Raw genomic sequence first — 21,793 nt, 5'->3', positions numbered from 1 at the left:
TTACTAGAATGAAAGAGTTTGAAATAGTTAGGTTGTGTACTTGGTGGGGATTTTATATTGGAGTTGCCATGTTGCTTACGCAGTCTAATGGATAGATTAACTGAAGAGAAATTAATAAAATTGTGAAAAAGTTGAACGGGGTAATTAGGCTTTTAAACAAAATTAAACAGCAGACTTGAGCAAAGTAGACCCAAATCTTGTAGTAAACGCCAGAAAAGTATGCAAATTAAGGCGTTAAGAGCTAAAATACAAATTCAGAAAGCTTGACGAAAGGTAACATTTATATTTAATCATTGAGTTATACGCATACCTAATTTCGTATGCATGTTTTCTACGTATAATATATATCTAATCTATTATTGAATTTTCTCAAGTAAATAACATTATAATTTAATATCAACAATAACAAATCATTCAAAATATGTCAAAACTAATAATAAACACAATCTCCTATTACTAAACTATGTGCAGAGTTCACTGTATTCCAATTTGATAATTTTATCATACTTCTGGAATTCGAGTTTTTTAAACATGGCGTTTTACTAAACTTGGTAGTGTTCGAGTTTCATAGACAATGGCCAACAAACACAGCAGCCTACTGAGGAGAAACTAGTTACAATAAGAATACAACATGGCTGCAATGCAAAATAATCAAACAGGATGGTTACAATTAAACATTTGTGAAAATAAGACATCTTTCATCGTTTTGTGATATGGTGTTGATGGCCATGATATATGAAATGTTGACTTCAACAGTAGTAATATATATACATCATCAGCCGACATCAGGATTGGAAATTCTTTCCACATAAAACTCAACCTTAACAACTAAACCTGTAGGAAGCTAACATCGAAACTTCTGAGCGTCATTAGAAGCAACAAACATGGTAACAGATATAATGCAAGTTTTGAAAGTTTTATTCTATATTTACTTCCCGGTGTATGTTTTGAACTTTTTAGTACAGGGTTGATGAAATGGCAACAAACTAAACACATTACTTTGTGCAACTGTAGACCATTAGAACTGTACACACTTCCTGTGGTTAATTATGAAAATGTAAGTATAAAAATCAATTAAGATGCATGTTTCTGCTCACATCAGATGTGATCTAGCTCTAACCCATGATCTAAATAGGGAGGAAAGCATATGAAAGAGAAATTAAGTGACTAAATTATTTCTTAATAGAAAACACACGCAAGACGGTAAGATTGACTTCACTTTTTACTACAATCTGGGATTAAGATGTACACAATCTGTAATTGAAGTCCCAATTTGGAATTAAGCAAGTAACTGAAAAATTACCAGGATCAACTTACTATGGTGCTCCCAGTAGCTTGAAATGTCAGAAGTTCATCTTGCTATTTGTCCAAGGACAGAACTGCGGATCATCTCTCGAGCACTAGCAATTTGTACATATTACTTGCTTATATTCGCGTATGATGTACATGATCGATCTTTATGTTGGTTCAATTTAGCTATAGATGACTAAAATTTCCACAATAAGTAGGACTCAGGGTCAGCAATTGTGTAGCTAAAATGTGGGTTTTATAACTAAGGGTGTAGCAAAAATGTGGGTTTTATAACTAAGGGTGCAGGTGCTAGGCACATACAGAAACTAATCAAATACAAGCATATATGGTAATTGCACCATAATGTATGTTGTTACATCTAGTCATGTACATGTAAATATTGGTTACAAGAGAGCATAATCAGCTTACTAAAATATCTGCAGCTTCGTCACCATCTTCGTATCAATGACGTGAGCAACTGCAAACATAAAAAATGTGAATCCATCAGAGGAAACTATGCAAGTTTGTGAATTAATTATATGTACTATTTTAATATTTGGGCATCCCTTGTCACATTCACGCACAAATCACATTCTTCTGATGCAAAAGGAATCTTGGTTTAATGTTCCCAGTAAAATTAGCTAGTAGAAATTCAAAGAAAGGGCAATGTGATGTTAGAATAGAACCATATTATATGCACAAGGTCAAAGTGGATTTGCATTGCTTCGAGTGTTCATAAAAAAATGTTATTGACTGTCTCCGATTACATGTATCCTTTGAAAATTACCAACTGCAGAAGTGAGACAAGAAACACGGATGATTCATGCCTAACCCTGGTCTCCCATGTATCCCAACTTTTTCTGCCTATTATACAAATATATAAGTATAACTTTAAAATCCTCACAAAATTCTAAAAAGTTTCTTAGCAATTGAACTAACAAACTCTGATTTGACTGACCCCTATACTTAGCAGGAGTCTTAAGCTTTGTATACAACTTTTTTTAATTTCTAGGGTTTTTGACAGTAGAGGTAAAAGGGAGATAGTGCAACATGTGAACTGATTATGTTCATGACTTGAGTTTTGTGAAAATTATCTTTCTCATCCGAAGATTATAATACAATACCTCAAAAAGTTCAAACGGACTGCCACGCTTGTATACATCATTTTTCTTGCGCTGATCATTAGGAAAAATGCTATACAATAAAGTCCGCCATCCAATGAGTAATACAGAAGTGCTCCCCATCGTAACTAAGATAAAATTTGTTGGTGGTATATGACCTGCTCCCAATGCTCTGATTACTATCCCCAACTGAAAAGGCAACAAATGAAAGAATTTATTAATTTTCAAGAATTTTATCAAAGCAAAAGAGATAAAACCAATACTTAACAATATTAAGACATGTGAAGTTTGTGTGAAAACCCAGTATAAAATTCAAATTTAAAGAAAAAAATGTCCTGCCAAAGATCAAATACTACTTTGGCGTTCTCCAGAAGTCAGCTACAATTCAAATCATTTGCCAAGTCAGAAGTCAGCTATTATTGATGGTCATTGCATCGCACTTATGTTTTATGTGGAACAAAGATAGGCATTCAATCCAAGTATTATATAAATCAAGACACATAAAATTAGAAACCAATTTAACCATCATCTTTAAAAGATTCAGAATGTCAGATCTCACCTAAACAATAGTTCATTTTATGCCCCATTTAGATATGATTTTTATGTCACTACTAATCACGGTTGTGCACAATTTTCAAATGGCCTTTCATAGTTTTGGTATCGATTTCTCTGAACCGTCCTCTATGTGATGACCATAATTTTCTGTTAGCAGTCTGCACAACGGACCCTTGCAGATTCATGATTCTTCCCATATCTGGTGCTGAAGAGCATACCAGAGGACATTTGCAGTAGGAGTAAACTAAGCACAAATATTTACATGAACTCTATAATGGAAAATAATCTAAACACAAATCTTTAGATGAACTCTATAATGGACAACTTTGTTTCAAGTACAAATTTGTTCTGGACAGTGAACGACCTTACAGCTTACTGTGGCTAATTCTCGGAAACTTTGCCTCTTTTGTGTGTTTGGATTTTTGCGAGCAAAAAATTGAGCAGGAGGGGTACCTTTTTCTAGGATACGTGAGTATAGTAGAGTGTAGTAGTATGTGCAGTATAGTATATGTGATGTGATGTGCAAGTAGTATATGTCATTAAGGGTAATTTTGTCTTTGCCATTATGTGTTGTACTTGTCTACAATGAATATATGAAAATGGCTTTTGCCACCAACTCTCTCTCTCTTTAAAACATATCTTCTTTCTCAAGTTTCTCTTATCATCCTGATCTATATGAACTCTGCTTCTCATCTCCATTTCTGCTGATTTCTTCTCTAGTTCTCTATTATCTACCTGTTATCTTACTTATAAACTCAGAAAACACCAAAAATAGGTCAAAACTCACTAGTTCCTAACAAATTGGTATCAGAGCTCTTATAAACAATCAACCACTATTTCGATTGAGTTGTTTTCTTTTAAATGAGCTGAGCGGTTGTGTAATCTCCGTAACTGCATTAGTAGATTGAAAGTTATGGTCAGAACAGTTCGGGTACTCTATTTTGTTAGATGTTCTTATCAGATTTGTGATTGTGAAATTGTTTCTGGGAATTTTGAAGCATGGTTGTTCACTTGTTCTTAACTCGTTTACAGTAGTTGGTAGTTTTTACAGCTTTTATTATCAAAAAAAATCACAAACGAAATTGTTGTAGTGTGTTCTCCTAAGTTACCCGGACCCTTCAATTTTGCCCTCATACCCGTGTCCATCGGACATGACATGGGTGTGGGTATGGGATCTGAGTCGGGTCCTTCAGATGGAAACCGGACACTTTGACCTTATTAAATATAGTTCAATATGATTTACAAGGTCTCACAACAACTTAATCCTCTTAATTCATTCTAGATTCATTCTAGGGAGGGATGTCAATGGATTACTATTTTCATGTTATCCTTTTGATTTATGTTATAAATATGACATAAACAATTATGTATATGTTTACTTTATGGGGTAAAAGACAAGAATTTACAAATGTAATGTATAAAAACTAGGTATAATTTCGCTTATGTGAAGGTTATATGCCGAATCCCCGCACCCGTGTCCAATTTTGAATCCATATCCAAGGATCCTAATTTTTTAAAAACTAAGAGTCTGACACTTGGATCCACACCCGTATCCAACACCCGAATCCGAGTAACTTAGGTGTTCTCTATTGATTGATGTGTGACTCAGGTGGTTGTGTCATTGACTCGGTAAGTTGGAGTAAGAACTGTGTGAATTTGTTATTGTAGTAAGTCTACTTGTGAGGAATTGTATTCTGAGTTGGTTTGATAGTTGGAGTAGTTGTGAACTGGACTGATTTTGGAAAAATAATATTGAAATTTTGTACCGACTAAATAGCGCACTTGAGATGTTTAATTAATTGTCTTAGTTGAATAACTGTGAATTCACATGAACTGTGAATTCATGTGAATTCATTTAGTATCTGGGAGTAAAGGTACTCTAGTGTATTAGTGAGATTGAATTCAAAATGAGGCAATTAATATACTAGAGTACCTTCAATTCCAGATACTAAATGAATTCAAAGTTACTTCGCCAAGGCAATTAATCAAACACCTCAATGAATTCATTTAGTATCCGTGAGTAAAAGTACTATAGTGTATTAGTGAGATTGAATTCAAAATGAGGCAATTAATACACTAGAGTACCTTTACCCCCAGATACTAAATAAATTCAAAGTTACTTCGCTAAGGCAATTAATCAAATACCTCAATGAATTCATTTAGTATATGCGAGTAAAGGTACTTTAGTGTAATAGTGAGATTGAATTCGAAATGAGGCAATTAATACACTAAAGTACCTTTACTCCCAGATACTAAATGATTTCAGAGTTACTTCACCAAGGCAATTAATCAAACACCTCAAGTGCACTATTTAGTCACTACAAAATTTCGACACTATTTCTCCAAAATCACTCTGGTTAATAATTACTCCAACTATCAACCAACTCAGAATACAGTTACTCACAAGTAGACTTACTACAATAACAAATTCACACAATTCTTACTCCAACTTACTGAGTCAATTATACAGCACTAAGTCACACATTAATCAACTGGGAACACAATAAAGCTGTAAAAACTACTAACTACTGTGGACGAGCTAGGAACAACTATGCTTCACTTCAAATTCATATAAACAACCTCACAATCACAAATCTGATAAGAACAACTCAAAAACAAAGTACATGAACTGTTATGACCACAACTTTCAATCTACTAATGCGATTACTAAGATTCAACAACCTCAGCTCGTTTATATCAGCACAACTCAATCGAAGAAGTGGTTGATCGTTTATAAGAGCTCTGATACCAATTTTTCAGGAACTGGTGAGTTTTGACTTAGTTTTGTTACTATTTTTGGTGTTTTTTGAGTTTATAAGTAAGATAACAGCTAGAAAACAGATAATTAGAGAAGAAATTAGCAGAAATGGAGATGAAAAGCGGAGTTCAAATAGATCAAAGTTAGATTAGAAGAAAAACTTGAGAAAAAAGATAGGTTTATTAGAGAGTGATAGTTGGTGGAAAAAGCCATTTTCATACATTCATTCATAATGCAAATACAACAGTTCTCTTGCTTATATAGACCAGTACAACACATAACAACAAAGACAAAATTACCCTTAATGACATATACTACTATACTACTTGCACAGCACATATGCTATCACATATACTATACTGCACTTAACACATACTACTACACTCTACTATACTCAGCTATCCTAACAACTACCAACAAGGTACATTCCCAAGAAGCAAATGCAACAAATAGGTAAATGAGTAATCTAGGCCTTACGATGGATGTGACAATTAGTTGAAACATACAGGATAAGCAACAAGTAGATGCCATCGTTATGTGATGCCAGGCCTCTCACCGAGGCCAAGGTTAAATTGAGTTAAAAAGCAAGGAATAAATTTTTTGAAGTGAGGTGCATGACTTAATAAATAACTACACAATTAAAAAACCATATATAGATTTTATAAACTAAAACATGTTTTATGGACGAAAGTTTCCTAGATAATAATTAATGCAGGCAGTCCCACAGATTTTTAATCTTTGATGGAGTAAGTACTAAATGTTGATAATAACCCTAGAAACACTTAGAACCTCCGGAATTCAACTATTTCACAGGGTACAAACATCAACAAAATTTTAAAGGGAAACACTAGGGATGGCAGTCGGGTCAGATCGGATCGGATATTGCAGAATCCATATCCAAACCCGAAAATTTTATCTATACCCGAACCCGACCCGAACTCGAAAAATACCCGAAAATGAATATCCGAACCCGATCCATCGGATTTCGGATCGGATTCAGGTATACCCGAAACCCGAAATTTTTTGAATTGAATATTCATACCCGAACCCGAAACCCGAACCCGAAATCTGAAAATTTGTATAATTATTGATATTTCAAGTGCTTGGGATCGAACACGCGACTTGTAGAGAAAGAGTTTTAACGTGTCATCTACAACCACTACACCACATCATTAATTATGTTATTATATGTATAGCTAATATTTAAAAAATTAACTCAATTAATAGCCAGTTTTTTAGATTTATTACTAAAATATGTTTTGTTAACCTTATAAACCTTATCACCCGTTTAAATGATTGAATAATTCTATTTAATTAAACTTTATAATTAGTTATTTTTTAACATAAATATAAAAATATATGTTCTAAAAATTATATAATAATATGTATAATGTATATTATTAATATATATATATATATATATTATAATATTATAATGTGTAATATATAAAATTCTAACAATATATTGTTAGATATATTTGATAATTTCATGGCTAATATGATTTATGTTTAGTTTTCAGATCTTACTTAAACAGGATAAATCAGTACTTACTGGAAGTCAGGACTTAAGGATATCAGTACTTATATTATCAGGAGATAATCATCAGAAGATGGATATCAGAAGTTAAGTACTGAAGGACGTTCAGATAAGGACAGCAGCTGATTGAAGGAAAGAAGATCGAGATAAACATAAGAAGAGATATGCATGAAGAAAGAATTCTATGAAGAATAGAATACTTGGAAGAAGAGATATCTGATTGATATATTTTAGGAAGCAGAATTATATTCCATATCAATTAGCAATTATCTTGTAACTGTGTAGTATATAAACACAGACATAGGGTTTATACTATAAGTGTTATCATATTCGAGAAGATTATTTATTGTAACCCTAGCAGCTCTCGTGATATTTGTTCATCACTGAGAGGTAACAGTTCCATACTGTAACAGAGTTTATTGTTTCAATAAAGTTTGTTTTCTGTTACTTGAGTTATTAAAGTTCGATTTGATTGGACTATACACTGTAGAAGACCTAACAAGTGGTATCAGAGCCTGTCTGTTAACACACAAACAGTTTAAGATCCAAACACAATCATGTCTGATACAGAAACTCCAACTAAGCCCACCAAAACTGAAGAACCTCCAAAGACACAAATTCAAAGTCGATATGAGACCATCAGAGTTCCCATATTGAGACCATCTGAATATCCCATATGGAAGGTGATGATGACCATGTTTCTGGAAGCAACAGATCCAGAATATCTTGATAGAATCAAGGGCCTCACAAACCAACCAAGCTCGTGGTTGCAGTTGCAGGTGAAGCAGCAAAGACTGTACCAAAGGAGAAGAGTGATTAAACTGCTGAAGATATCGCATCAATTGCTAAGGATGCTAAGGTACGACACTTACTGCATAGTGTCATTGATAATGTAATGTCAAACAGGGTTATAAACTGCAAGACTGCAAAGGAGATATGGGATGCCCTGGAAAAAAGGTGTCAGGGAACTGATACGATTAAAAAGAACAGGAAGACAATACTCACTCAAGAGTATGAACACTTTGACTCAAAGGCTAATGAGTTATTGACTGATTTATATGATAGATTTGTCAAACTCTTCAATGATCTGTCACTGGTTGATAAGGAATATGATCTTGAAGATTCAAACCTTCAATTCCTGTTAGCTCTCCCTGAATGCTGGGATTTGAAGGCAACAACAATAAGTGACAACTACAATCTTGATGAAACAACTCTTGATGAAATTTATGGAATGCTCAAGACTCATGAACTTGAGATGGAACAAAGAAGCAAGAGGAAAGGTGGAAAATCAAGGACAGTTGCTCTTAAGTCTGAAGAAGAATGCCCTAAGACAGCTACCTCAAGGAAAGACAGGGATAAAGCTCTCTTCATAAAGTATGATACTGAGTCATCAAGTTCTGAAAGTGATGATGACTCAGAATCTGAAAGCCTGCCTGAGACGGATGTTGATGAAGAGATGATGAAGCTGTGTGCTCTTATGGTGAAGGGAAAGAAGTTTTGCAGGAAAGGCACAAGTTCTGATAAGAAGAATTTCAGAAGATCTGATAGCAGAGAAGGAAAGTCTGACAGAGGAGATTATACAAATGTCAAATGCTACAACTGTGGTGAAAAAGGCCACATATCTCCTGATTGCAAGAAAGTGAAGAGTGACAAAGACAAAGCTTTTGTCACAAAGAAGAAAAGCTGAACAGACACCTCAGATTCTGAAAGTGAGGAGAATTATGCCTTGATGGCAAATGCTGATAAGGCAAGTGCTGAAAGCAGTTCTGAAGCTGCTGAATCAAAGGTACCTCAAACTACTTATACATTTCATACTGATGATATTAATGAGTTGAGAAGATATCTGAAAACCATGTTTGTTAGTTATAGAGATCAAACTTTAACATGTGAAAGATTAACTTCTGAAAATCTTGCTTTTAAGAAAAGAAATGATTTCTTAGAAAAAGAGTTAGTTATGTTCCATCAAACTCAGAAAGATAGAGATGATGCCTTTTATGTGAGGGATGAAGTGCTAAAAATGAATGAATCTCTAAAAACTGAGTTAGAAAAGGAAAGAGAGGTTATCAGGACTTGGACTAACTCTGGCAGAAAAACTCAGAATTTGTTAAGTAGTGAAAACTGGAAAGAGGGCTTAGGTTATGGAGAGGATAAGAAAGATAAAGGAACTGAAGATATTAAGCCTGTAGTTGTTAAACAAAAGCCAAAGTTAAAACCTGTTAAATTTGTAGCTGTAAAGTCTGATAATGAAAAATCAGAAGTTAAAAAGGAATTAACTTCTGACAAACTAAAACAGGAAAAGACAGGTGATGTAAACATAGGCTTAATGACTAAGAAGCAGCTTAAGCATAAGCTGAAAGATGTTAAGAATGCAAACAAGGTAAAATCACCTAGGAAAAATAGGAATGGAAAGGAAGGTGTGAATAAAAGCAATGATTATAAGCATGTTCCTAAAGCTCCTAATAAAACGTGTCATAACTGTGGAAGTTCTAACCATTTGGCTTCTTTTTGCAGGAAAAATAAGAACATAAACTCCTTACCTTCAAAGTCAAGAGTTAAGAGTCAGTCTGTTAGATATAAGCCACAAAATCCTTGTTTTCATTATGGTAGTTTATGGCATTTCATTTATAATTGTAAGGAATATCATAATTTGTATTATGATTATTATCAAATAAAACCTTCTTTAAAGAAAGTTTCCATTGTTCCTTCTAGTGTAAGTTCTGATTAAAAGTCTGATAATATAAATTCTGATAAGAAAAATGGCAATATCAATCTTGGGAATGTAATCATTAAAGAAGTAGCTCTGGTCTCAGGACTTAAACACAATCTGCTGAGTACAAGTCAAATCTGTGACAGATGTTATCATGTTGATTTCTTCGAAGAACACTGTGAAGTTATAAGTACATCTATAGGCAAAGTTGTTCTGAAAGGATACAGGCGTGGTAACATTTATGAAGCTAAGCTTTCAACAAGTACTGATGGTTCTGCAATCTGTCTGATGAGTAGAGCATCAATTGAAGAAAGCTGGAATTGGCACAAGAAACTCTTTCATTTAAATTTCAACAATATAAATGAACTATTCAAGAAAGATCTTGTGAGAGAACTGCCAAAGTCAGTATTTGCTCCTGATGGCCTTTGTGATTCTTGTCAGAAGGCTAAATAAAGAAAATCCTCATTTAAGAGCAAGACTGAATCATCAATTCTTGAGCTTTATCACCTACTACATGTTGATCTATTTGGTCAAATAAATGTCATGTCTATTGCAAAGAAAAAATATGCTTTGGTCATAGTGGATGAGTTCACCAGATACACATGGGTGTATTTCTTGCACACAAAAAGTGAAACTGCATCTATCTTGATTGATCATGTCAAGCAACTGGATAAATTGGTCAAAGATTCTGTAAAAACGATAAGGAGTGATAATGGTACTGAATTCAAGAATTTGATAATGGAAGAGTTCTGCAAAAACCATGGAATCAAACAGTAATTTTCTGCTCCTGGAACTCCACAGCAAAATGAAGTTGTTGAAAGGAAGAATAGAACTCTCATTGAAGCTGCACGTACAATGCTTGATGAAGCAAAGCTTCCAACCTATTTCTGGGCTGAAGCTGTGCAGACTGTTTGTTTTACTTAAAATGCAACACTCATTAACAAGCAAGGAAAGACACCATATGAGATGGTGAAGAAAAAGAAGCCAAATCTGAAGTATTTTCATGTATTTGGATGCAAGTGTTTTGTTCTTAAAACTCATCCTGAACAGCTATCTAAATTTGATTTAAAAGCTGATGAAGGAATCTTTGTTGGATATACACTTTCCACAAAAGCCTTCAGAGTCTATAACTTGAGAACAGTGGTCATGGAATCTATCAATGTCTCTTTTGATGACAAGAAGATTACTGGACTTGAAGATTTTATTGATCATGATCAGTTGAGATTTGAAAATGAAGACTCAAATTTTGATACTGATAATCTTGACAATCTAAGTCCTGATACTGCAAACTCTGATGGATTAAACTCTGATGTTATTGAAACTGTGGTGACTACGCCAAAGGAAGATGCACCTATGCAGGGGGCATACTCAAGATCTTACCACATCTCAAGAAGCATCAGAATATACATCTGGCTCTTCAAGTTCTGATTCGTCAAGTTCTGATAAGCAAAGTTCTGATAGTTCTGAAAATCTAAATTCTGAAGAATCCAACTCAGAGAGCATAGTTTCAGGGGGAGCATCAGAAAATGAAAATAAAAACAGCATGGATCATGGGGGAGCATCCAGTTCTGAAGAAAACCTTCCATCTGCAAGGAAGTGGACTAAATCACATACACCTGATTTGATAATTGGAAATCCTGATTCAGGTGTCAGAACTAGAACAGCTATTTCAAATGAATATCTTTACAATTCGTTTCTTTCTCAGACTGAGCCAAAGAAATTGGAAGAAACTCTTCAAGATGCCGATTGGGTGCAAGTAATGCAGGAAGAGTTAAATGAATTTGAAAGAAACAATGTCTGGACCCTAGTACCAAAACCAAAGAACAGATCTGTTGTTGGTACAAAATGGGTATTCAGAAACAAAACTGATAGTGATGGCATAATTACAAGGAATAAGGCAAGGCTGGTTGTAAAAGAATACTCTCAACAGGAGGGAAATGATTATGATGAAACATTTGCACCAGTTGCTAGATTGGAAGGCATAAGGATATTTTTGGCTTATGCTGCTCACAAAAAGTTTACTGTCTTTCAAATAGATGTAAAAAGTGCTGTTCTCAATGGAGAATTGGAGGAAGAAGTATATGTTGAACAACCTCCAGGCTTTGTAGATTCCAAATATGCAGATTATGTCTACAGGCTTGATAAAGCACTTTATGGACTTAAGCAAGCTCTAAGAGCATGGTATGAGACTTTAACTCAGTTTGTTCTGGAAAGTGGATTTAACAGAGTAACTATAGACAAAACACTGTTCTACCTCAACCATTTGGTCCAGATATATGTTGATAATATCAGTTTTGGTTCTACAAATGACAGACTTTGCAAGAAGTTTGCCAAACTGATGCAGTCAAGATATCAAATGAGTATGATGGGGGGACTTAGCTATTTTCTGGGCCTTCAAGTCAAGCAGAATGAAAAAAACACTTTTATTTGTCAAACTAAGTACACCAGAAACTTGCTGAAGAAATTTGTAATGCAAGATTGTTCAAGTGTATCCACTCCCATGGCCACTGCAACAAAACTGGACAAGGATACTGGTAAATCAGTAGATATTACTGATTACAGAGGTATGATTGGCTCTCTACTCTATCTAACTGCTAGTAGACCTGATTTCATGTATGCTACCTGTCTTTGTGCAAGATTTCAAGCAGATCCAAGAGAACCTCACTTAACAGCTGTGAAAAGAATATTCAAGTATCTTAAAGGAACAGCTGATCTGGGATTGTGGTATCCCAGAGAATCAGATTTTAAACTAATAGGTTACTCAGATGCAGATTTTGCAGGTTGCAAAATTGAACACGAGCGAAATTGGGTACGCATTGACCCAGCCTTCAACTTTTTCGAGCCAACAAGTTCTGACATTTTGGCGGATTGGGCACTTTGATAATGGTGGTCCAAATGGTACTCCAAGTATTGTTTTCGAAGTGGATGATTCTACACATGTGGTAACTCCTGGTAAATTCGCAAGGCCCTACATTTACCAGAAAGCTGTACTTTTTCAACCCCGGAGGAATCAACTCTTCAAGAGTTAATGGTCAGTTTGGGGTATGAGCAGAGTTTGGCTAAGCTTGGGCAGTTGAAACGGACTCATATCAGAAAGGAATGGAGTTTCTTCTTCGACTGCATCACTAAAGCTTTTGGGAATAAGTGTTCCAACTTTGATGCAATCCCTATAATGAGTCAGCACATCGGGTATTTAATCATTAACTAAACTCATTTCGATTTTACAAATGCTGTGATAGGTTTTATTGGGGATAGGATGACAGAGGATAGGAATGTAGTTTACTTTACTAGATTCTGTCAGCTTATATATAGTTTATGTTGTGCTGATGAACCCCAACCTGCCAGTACCTTAACTCTACCCTTCAAAATTGCAAAACAAGGCTTTAATGACTTGGTAAATGTTGATCTTAAGAAAAGGGTGGTTAGACCTTTACAGATTCCTCAGTCTGTAAAACAGATCTTGGTAAATGCTGATCTTGAAACCTATAATCTGTTTATTCTGATGTCCAACCTACCACAACATCCCAAACACCACAACAACCATCAGAACATACAACTCATACTACTCAACCATCCCTCAGAACATATCTCAAATCATCTCTCCACTTCACAGACAGCTCAACCTTCATCATCAGCACCTACTGTGAAGCCTTCATCTTCCAAGCCTAAGAGGACAAAGACTGTTCCTCAAACACCTCAAAAGAGAAGGAGAATTGTTTTAAAAGATGAGTCTAATAGTGAGGAACATGTTTCTACTTCAGAACCTGTTGTAAAAGAAGCTGAGAAAGTTCTTTCTCAGAATGATTCCGGAATTGGGGGATCTAAGCTTCTCAAAAGGCTTAGAAGAATGACTTCTACTGCACCTCCCAAGGAATCCCCATCTTCAAAGAGATACAAGAAACAGAATGCAAAAAGGCCAGTTTCAGATGATGAGGAAGCAGCCGCTAAGGAAGGAGATCAGGAATCTCTGATCTCCCAAGAACCAGAATCTGCTAAAGCCACTGCTTCTCCATTAACTCCAACTCAGGAAGCTGCTACTGATAAGGCCAACACACCATTTGTGTCTCCTGTTCACAAGACTGTATCTCCTGTTGATCCAGACACAAGTACTGAAATTGATATTCAAAACATGGTTGTGCCTGAGGTACTTTACTTAGAAGCTCCAACAACACCTAATCCATCAACAACACCTGTTACTGATGCTGCTCAAACTCCAGAACTATCTACTACACATTTTCTGCATCTAGATGCTGATGATCAGAATATAGGTGAACATCAGGATATGGCCGTTGATCAGAACTTGGAACTAGATCAGCAATTAGAGGATGATGTTGAAGCCTCAATTGCTTCTCATACTGTTGTTTTATCAGAAGATACTGATTCTGTAAGTTCTGATGCTACAAATGCTGGAGATACTGGTGATGCTGCTCCAAATGCAGATACTGATGAAGCAGGTCCTCCAGGACATGCACCTCAACAAACTGTTCTTAAATCTGAACTAGTTAAGAAGTTTGTCATCAGAGAAGCACCAGTGCCTTGGAGTGAAACTCCTGCAGGACAGGAGTGGACTAAGGAATGGAACTCAGTTACCTGTGTTCCATCTGCAAAGAATCTTGCTGAGCACTTGACTAAAGCTGATGAGATGCTAATTACTGATGATTTCAAAACACAGGTTAGAGTCACTGCATTGAGTACTAAACATCTACAAGGTCTCCATTCAACTACTCATGCAGAGTTACATAAGATTCAGGAAAAATTAATGAAGCAAGAACAAGTTTAGAAGATTGATAAGAAAAAATTCTTCCAACCCACCTTTGACAAAGTTGCTTATATTGAGAAGACTCAAGAGAAACAACAAGCTCAGATTGATGATATTCTGAAAAATCAACTTAATGAAATCCAAGCCTCAGTGAAATTGCTTGTCTCTCTTCTATTACCTGCTGATGCCAAAAAGGGGGAGAAAGTAATTAAGTCCAAATGCAAAACTGATAAGACACTGAAGGGGAAGGATGATGAAAAAGATGACCATGGAAACCCTGGAATGGGTAGAGGTCATAGTCAAGGTAGAGGTTTCTCATCAAGAAAAACTGAAATTACAAGTCACAGGACAAGTTCTGATACTGGAAAAAGAATCACTGCTGCTACTGATAAAATGATAAGTTCTGATGAACTTTTAGATCTTGATGAAGAAATGTCAAGACAGTTATTTCTTCAAGAAAATCCAGGAATGGACTTGGAGAGTTTAATGGAAGAAGTCAGACTTAAATCAGAAAAAGTCAAGTCTAAATCTGAAGCTTCTGGTAAAAAGAAACTTCCAAAACTCAAAGGCATTGTGATAAAAGAAAGGACAAATACTGAAGCAACCATGGCTAAATCACAACCGCAGATAGATCCAAGGTCCAATGGTAAAGAAAAAGTTGGTGAACCTATCAAGGTTTATGTGCTTCCTGTGAATGAAGAAATTACTGATGAAGATGCAGATCTTGCTCTAACTTCAAGAAAAGTTTTTAAGACAACCTCTGACATGGCTTAAATTGTTCAGAGTCAAGAGATAGTAAGTTCTGATATTTCAAAGAAGCAGGTAACCTCTGACATAGCTCAAGTTAACTTGATATCAGAAGATAAATCAAAGACACTCCTACCACGATTCACTAAAGCAAAACATACTCAACCTTTGAAGACTGCTGCAAGTGGTTTTGAAGCAAGAGTGGTTACTAGAAATGAAGCAAGAGATAAAACTGGATTGGGAAGTGCTGATGAAAGAAGAATACAGAACACTACCAATGATCCAACTTCCTTGAGTGAACCAGGTATTGGAGCAACTCCTGAAAGATTGAATAAACTGGAATCTGTATAAATGGTTTACCATACCTACTTGAAAGAACACATCTTGTTATACTTCATGACAGATGGTAAGATTTATCATATAAGGGAAAATGTCATTCCATTGAAGTATTTTGAAGAACTGGAGCATGTATTATTCTTACTTCAAGTGAATGACAGAATAACTGAAAGTGCTGCAAACTATTTGAAGAATCAGATTCAGAGACAGAAAAGGCTTTATTCTGTTAAGTCTGACAGCACATATCTTCCAAAGTACAGAGATCACAAGGGTGATATAGTTAAAATGAAGCCCAGCACTGCTAAGATTATAACTACCTTTCTGGGTTACAGGGCTGTGGAATTCAATCTTGAGTCTGATAAGGCATATTTGATCAAACTGGATCAGGATATAAGAAAAGCTAGAATTAATGATTTCAGGGCTGCAATCTTTCAAATTGGTGAAGATACTGCAGAACTTAAAGATGCTAAAAGGAGGATGATTGATGAACTCAGATATGTTGAGAGATGTTTGTTGAAAAACTATCTCAGAACAACTCCTGACATCAGAGAGATCAGAAGATGAAGCCAAGTCAAGATTTACAACTGCTTAAATTCTGATATGAGTACAGACTGAAGTTGTTATCAGAAGTTAAAGACTGGTAAAGTTTTAAGGACTGTAAGTTGTAGTTATCTAGTCTAATTCTCATGCATTTGTACTTAATGTTTTTGACATCATCAAATATCTGTTAAACTTGTATATTATGCTAATTTACAAGTTGGGGGAGATTGTTAGATATATTTGATAATGTCATGGCTAATATGATTTATGTTTAGTTTCAGATCTTACTTAAACAGGATAAATCAGTACTTACTGAAAGTCAGGACTTAAGGATATCAGTACTTATATTATCAGGGGATAATCATCAGAAGATGGATATCAGAACATAAGTACTGAAGGACGTTCAGATAAGGACAGCAGCTGATTGAAGGAAAGAAGATTGAGATAAACATAAGAAGAGATATGCATGAAAAAGGAATTCTATAAAGAATAGAATATTTGAAGAAAAGATATCTGATTGATATATTTTAGGAAGCAGAATTATATTCCATATCAATTAGCAATTATTAATCTTGTAACTGTGTAGTATATAAACACAGACATAGGGTTTACACTATAAGTGTTATCATATTCGAGAAGATTATTTATTGTAACCCTAGCAGCTCTCGTGATATTTGTTCATCACTGAGAGGTAACAGTTCCATACTGTAACAGAGTTTATTATTTCAATAAAGTTTGTTTTCTGTTACTTGAGTTATTAAAGTTCGATTTGATTGGACTATACACTGTATTCACCCCCTCTACAGTGTGTGTGTGACCTAACATATATATATATAATAATTCGGGTTTTTTCGGATTTCGGGTTCAGATCGAGTTTGGATAGATCGAGTTTGGATAGAGTTTCGGATTTCGGATCGGGTTTCGGATCGGTATACCTAATATCCAAATCCAAATCCAAAAATTTTCGGGTTTAAAAATTAAATCCAAATCCTAAAAATCGGGTTTGGTAAATCCAAAATTTCGGGTTTCGGATCGGTATCCGTCGGATCGGATTATTTTGCCATCCCTAGGAAACACCACTCCTATGAACTACTTTATTGAAAAACAATAGTGAAAGCATCACGAGCCAGTCACTACTCACTGTCAAACCAATTCATGATGTAAAAGGTCAAGAATATCCATCAAGGTGGTAATGTTAAAAATAAAGTAATCTTAAATGCCAAAGATTAATGCTCGTATACAAAAATCAGTACTTGAATGTAAAGACGGCGCAGTAAACATTGCTCCTAGCCACACAACTCGTGGTCTCATGCAGTCAGATGCATCTCACTCAAGGCAAGGCACCACAGTTCCAAAATTGTGAGTTGTTACTAGGCGGTGCCTTTCACAGCATTAATGGGTACTGGGTGCCTTATTAATCGTGAGTATTACTATTAGTGTCACTGTATAATATAAGCCGACTCACAATACAAGTTTATACATGCACATAACGAAATTGTTTGTGTTTCCACAATTCTTTCATGGGCAAAAGACGCCAAAGGCAAGAAAGGAGGAGTCATGACCTAGGTGAGCCACTTATAAGTTAATATTCCATGAAGCATTAACATTATAAAAATACACAATGATCTGCATAAATTATGTTTTTGTATCCCCAACCCGCAACTTGTACAAGCGAAAAGTACACTCAAGCGGTCAAGCAAAAAGAATAAGATAATACAAATGAGATAAAAGCAACATCCAGGTTTCATTTGTTTCTCAACATTTATCAGGGAAGACAATTAATAAAACTAAATGTAGTTTCATACCTATGTTTTCCTGTGATTAAGGGTTAAGAACAAACAAGATGGAAGAAGAAAAAAATACTTGCTACAAAGCAATTTGAAATTCTTTTTAATTATTTGATAAACCCCCAAGATAATCAATGAGATTCCAACAATCAACTTATGCATCATATGTCAGCTCATTGCTTCCAGGTGCCCCAACATTTTACCAAGCCCAAAAGAAAATGTTTATCCATTAACATTTATTCATGTCCTTAATGAAATCACCTGCTTCTATTTAGAGGAAGAATTCCTAAACTATACAGAATCCTGAGCAGCTCAGCAAAACTAAACCATCCCCAAAATGACAATATCTGTTGTCTTAATTACTGTTTGGAACATCATTAGCGATGTTACTTTTCTTTGACTGATCATTTTTTATTTTATTTTTGTTTCCCACCACAAATTTGTATAAAAAGACTAGAACTATACTGTATCTAAGAAAAAACCTACAAAGAGTCAGTGAACTTACTGGGATACCAACAATCCAGGACTTGGCAGCAGCTACCACAGCTTGGGAAAGACCATTAACCCCTCGCCCATCCTCCCCATAGCCCCCAAGAAAATAAGCACTCAGAACCCATCCTGCCAAAATCCAATTTTATGACATTTTCACACTCTTTAATATAATAACAAATAGCCAAACAAAAACAAATCCACTGAAAATCCATACAAATAGGTAAACAATATTACCAGCGATGAAAGGGTCAGCAGTCCGAAGAGTTTCAATGTCAACGACAGAGAAACCATGACTAAACCTTCCAATTGCAGAGAACAAAAGCAAAGCCAGTACATCTCCACCAGCAAGCAAGGCCACACGTCTGCAACCACAAACAAACCAGTGCCATACAATTAATCTATATACACCAACACACATGTACATTCAAATTGAAAATTTAACAGTATTATCCAACTTACCAAGAAAACGCGCACACACCATTGGAAAATGAAATTTGAACATTTCCATCTAATATAACAATTTTTTTTTATAAAATTAAACAAACAAGTACACATTTTTAGTACTTGTTTAACGCTAATCGCGTTGTTAAAGAGGACTCCTACCCTTTGCACCCGCAAAGAAAACAATATTAGACCTTAACTACTAAACCATCTACCAATCCTCGAGAAACAACATAAAAACTCAAAATCCAATATTTTCATCTAAATTTCAATAAATTAACCGGGGACCACACCGAAATCACAAAATGTAAATTCCAAGTTAAAGTTCTTCCAACCTTTAGCATTCATAAAACACAAATACCAACTCAAAATCCAATATTTTTTACTCATACTTCAAAATTATAAAAGAAATGCACAAGCACACACTTATATTACTAGTATCATAAATTACCAAATTATTCATTCAACAAGCTAAACCGTTAATAGAATATCCATATATCGAGGTTCTACTATAGGTTAGTTCCAACCTTTAGCATTCACAAAACACAAACCCAAACTCAAAATCCAAGATTTTCATCTCATACTCTAAAAACACAAAATCCAACACAACCCCACAAACTTAAAATAATTACAGTTCCCAATTAAACCTTGGCCTAAGAAAACATAAATAAAAGGAGAGGAGTAAATTATAATTACCCCCATTTATCAATCCGAGCAGAAAGGCTGGGTTTTTCAAACTGAATGACACCTTCAAGAGGAACAGAGTCTTGAGAAACAAGAGTGATGGGGGGTGAAGAAGATTCACCAGTTTTATTTAAAGCAGGCGCATTGTTGTTGTTGTTATTATCAGTTGCTTGGGAAGTAACAGAGAAAAGGGGTGAGTTGCGAGTGCGAATAGAGAAATGAGGGGGTCTTCTAGTGGAAAATAAAGGTGGGTTGGGGAGAGAGTGCTTTAATGGTGATGAGCATCTGGTAATTGTGGAGGAAGATAGTGTTGCAGCTGGTGTTTGGCTTACCAGATACATTTTTATTGGTCAATCTCTCTCGTAGCTTCTGTCTTTCTTTCTCATTTATATACACACGGGGACAATATATTTTTTTCTTGCTAACCTATTACTCCTCCCCGTTCATTTTTTTTGTTAATTACTATTTACTAGCTTAAAATCCGTGTCTCTAATAATATTTTATATTTTTATTTATATTAAAACAGTATATTGTTTTTTTTTTGTTTTAAACAAGTGTTTAATTTTAAATGTAGACTGTGGTATTTAAATCTAAATTTTTTGACTGTTTATATTTTTAGTACTAAAATCAAATTATTATATGATCATTTGATTAAAAAGATCTAGCAGTTGTAATTAATAAAGATATTAAAAAGAGAGCATAACTAAGCCAAGAGTTTGAACAAAATTACCGTTTATTATAATTTAGTTTAGGTAGTATATATAAATAATATAAATGTTTGTTGTTGGCGAAATTTCGCGGATAATTTTAGTAGTACATAAATAATAATATAAATGTTTGTTGTTAGTGATATTCGAATCCTGAGTAGTGTATTCTTTTAAATTTAGATCGAATGGCCATGATCATTTGATTAAGAAGAACCGACGGTCGTTATCGAAAGGATAACCAAACCAACCAAAATTGGGGTATACCAAATTATATCCCATTCCGGTTATTATAATATAGTATAGATATATGGGTCTTGTTCACGTGTCAGGGAACTATTAACCAGCACATCACTTCCTGGCCATTGGATTCCCTATCCGCGCTTTTTTCCGCGGAACTAGATCATTTCCACGTATATTTTCCGCAGAGCCGGAAATGAAAAAAATACTCTTATAAGGATACCGCGCTTATTTTGCGCGAAAGGCCTGTAGAACGAATAAACCACAATTCGACATGTTTCTGCTTACAGTTATACATACAAACGGGTAAAGAAGGCGATTCAAGGCGATTTTAGGGCGATTTCTCGCGTTCCATGGACGTTTCTGCATAAGGTCTTGTTCTTGGTTCCTTATCTATTCGTAATTTATTATTCTTGTATATAATCGGGTTTTTAGGGTTCCAAATCGACCCGATTTGGTTTAGGGTTAGGTTTGTTCTTCAACACGATTCGGTGATGATGATCGTGTTGTTGTCGTTGATAATCTGTGTGCTTGTACTTGAATTTGTATTATATATGTTTTTAATCATGTATTATTTGTTAATTAGGATCCTGATTTATGTATTTTTCCGTGGATTTGAATGATATATGTTAGTAATCCGTGTTTAATTTGATTAGAACAGGATCCTAGTACTATGTTTCGCACAGCTACAAACGTCATGACCTTTTATGTTGTTCTTCGAGAATTAGGTCGAAGTTCGTTGTTTATGCGATTAGTTTGATATCATCCTATGAATATTTATTGTTTTGTGAGTGAAACTAATTGAATTGTTAGATTTTGTTAGATTTTGTTAGATTGACTTGAATTATCAACGGATGTGTTATTAGAATTGAATTTAGGGAGGTTGGGAGTTTTTTGAATGGATGTGTTAGTGGATTATAAACGAAAACTAAGATAATTATTATTTTTTAATTCTTGTGAAAGCAGGTTCCATTGCTGAATTTTTCGTGAATTGTTAGTGATTGTGTTATTCTTTCGGGAGATGAACGTTATATGATTGAGAATTATTGGGTATTGTCGTTGGGATAGCTTATAACATACAAATTTGTTGATTAT

The 21,793-nt window shown here is 34.9% G+C and overlaps 1 protein-coding gene across 1 annotated transcript; it reads right to left on the bottom strand.

Annotated features, from left to right (window-relative positions):
• Positions 1 to 1,561: 1,561 nt before the first annotated feature.
• On the bottom strand, positions 1,562 to 20,134 carry LOC141721124 (uncharacterized). Its single transcript, XM_074523882.1, has 5 exons — positions 19,767 to 20,134; positions 18,864 to 18,991; positions 18,643 to 18,755; positions 2,415 to 2,600; positions 1,562 to 1,768 (listed from the first exon to the last, which is right to left on the bottom strand). Exons 1-5 carry the CDS (start codon positions 20,093 to 20,095, stop codon positions 1,739 to 1,741), a joined length of 786 nt encoding a protein of 261 aa, XP_074379983.1. The 5' UTR covers positions 20,096 to 20,134; the 3' UTR covers positions 1,562 to 1,738.
• Positions 20,135 to 21,793: the final 1,659 nt, after the last annotated feature.

This window comes from Apium graveolens, chromosome 4 (assembly GCF_009905375.1).
Source record: "Apium graveolens cultivar Ventura chromosome 4, ASM990537v1, whole genome shotgun sequence".
In the NCBI taxonomy this organism is placed as follows: Eukaryota; Viridiplantae; Streptophyta; class Magnoliopsida; order Apiales; family Apiaceae; genus Apium; species Apium graveolens.
The sequence above is the reverse complement of the archived record's forward strand: the minus strand, read 5'-3'. Positions and strand labels throughout refer to the sequence as shown.

What these genes read in the sequence shown, in the direction of transcription:
- LOC141721124 (XM_074523882.1), bottom strand. Translation starts at nt 20,095, where the DNA reads ATGTATCTGGTAAGCCAAACACCAGCTGCAACACTATCTTCCTCCACA. An exon ending in GCTCGGATTGATAAATGGGG is followed by an intron (nt 18,992 to 19,766) that starts GTAATTATAATT and finishes TTGTGGTTGCAG; the next exon opens with ACGTGTGGCCTTGCTTGCTG. An exon ending in CCTGGATTGTTGGTATCCCA is followed by an intron (nt 2,601 to 18,642) that starts GTAAGTTCACTG and finishes TTGCCTTTTCAG; the next exon opens with TTGGGGATAGTAATCAGAGC.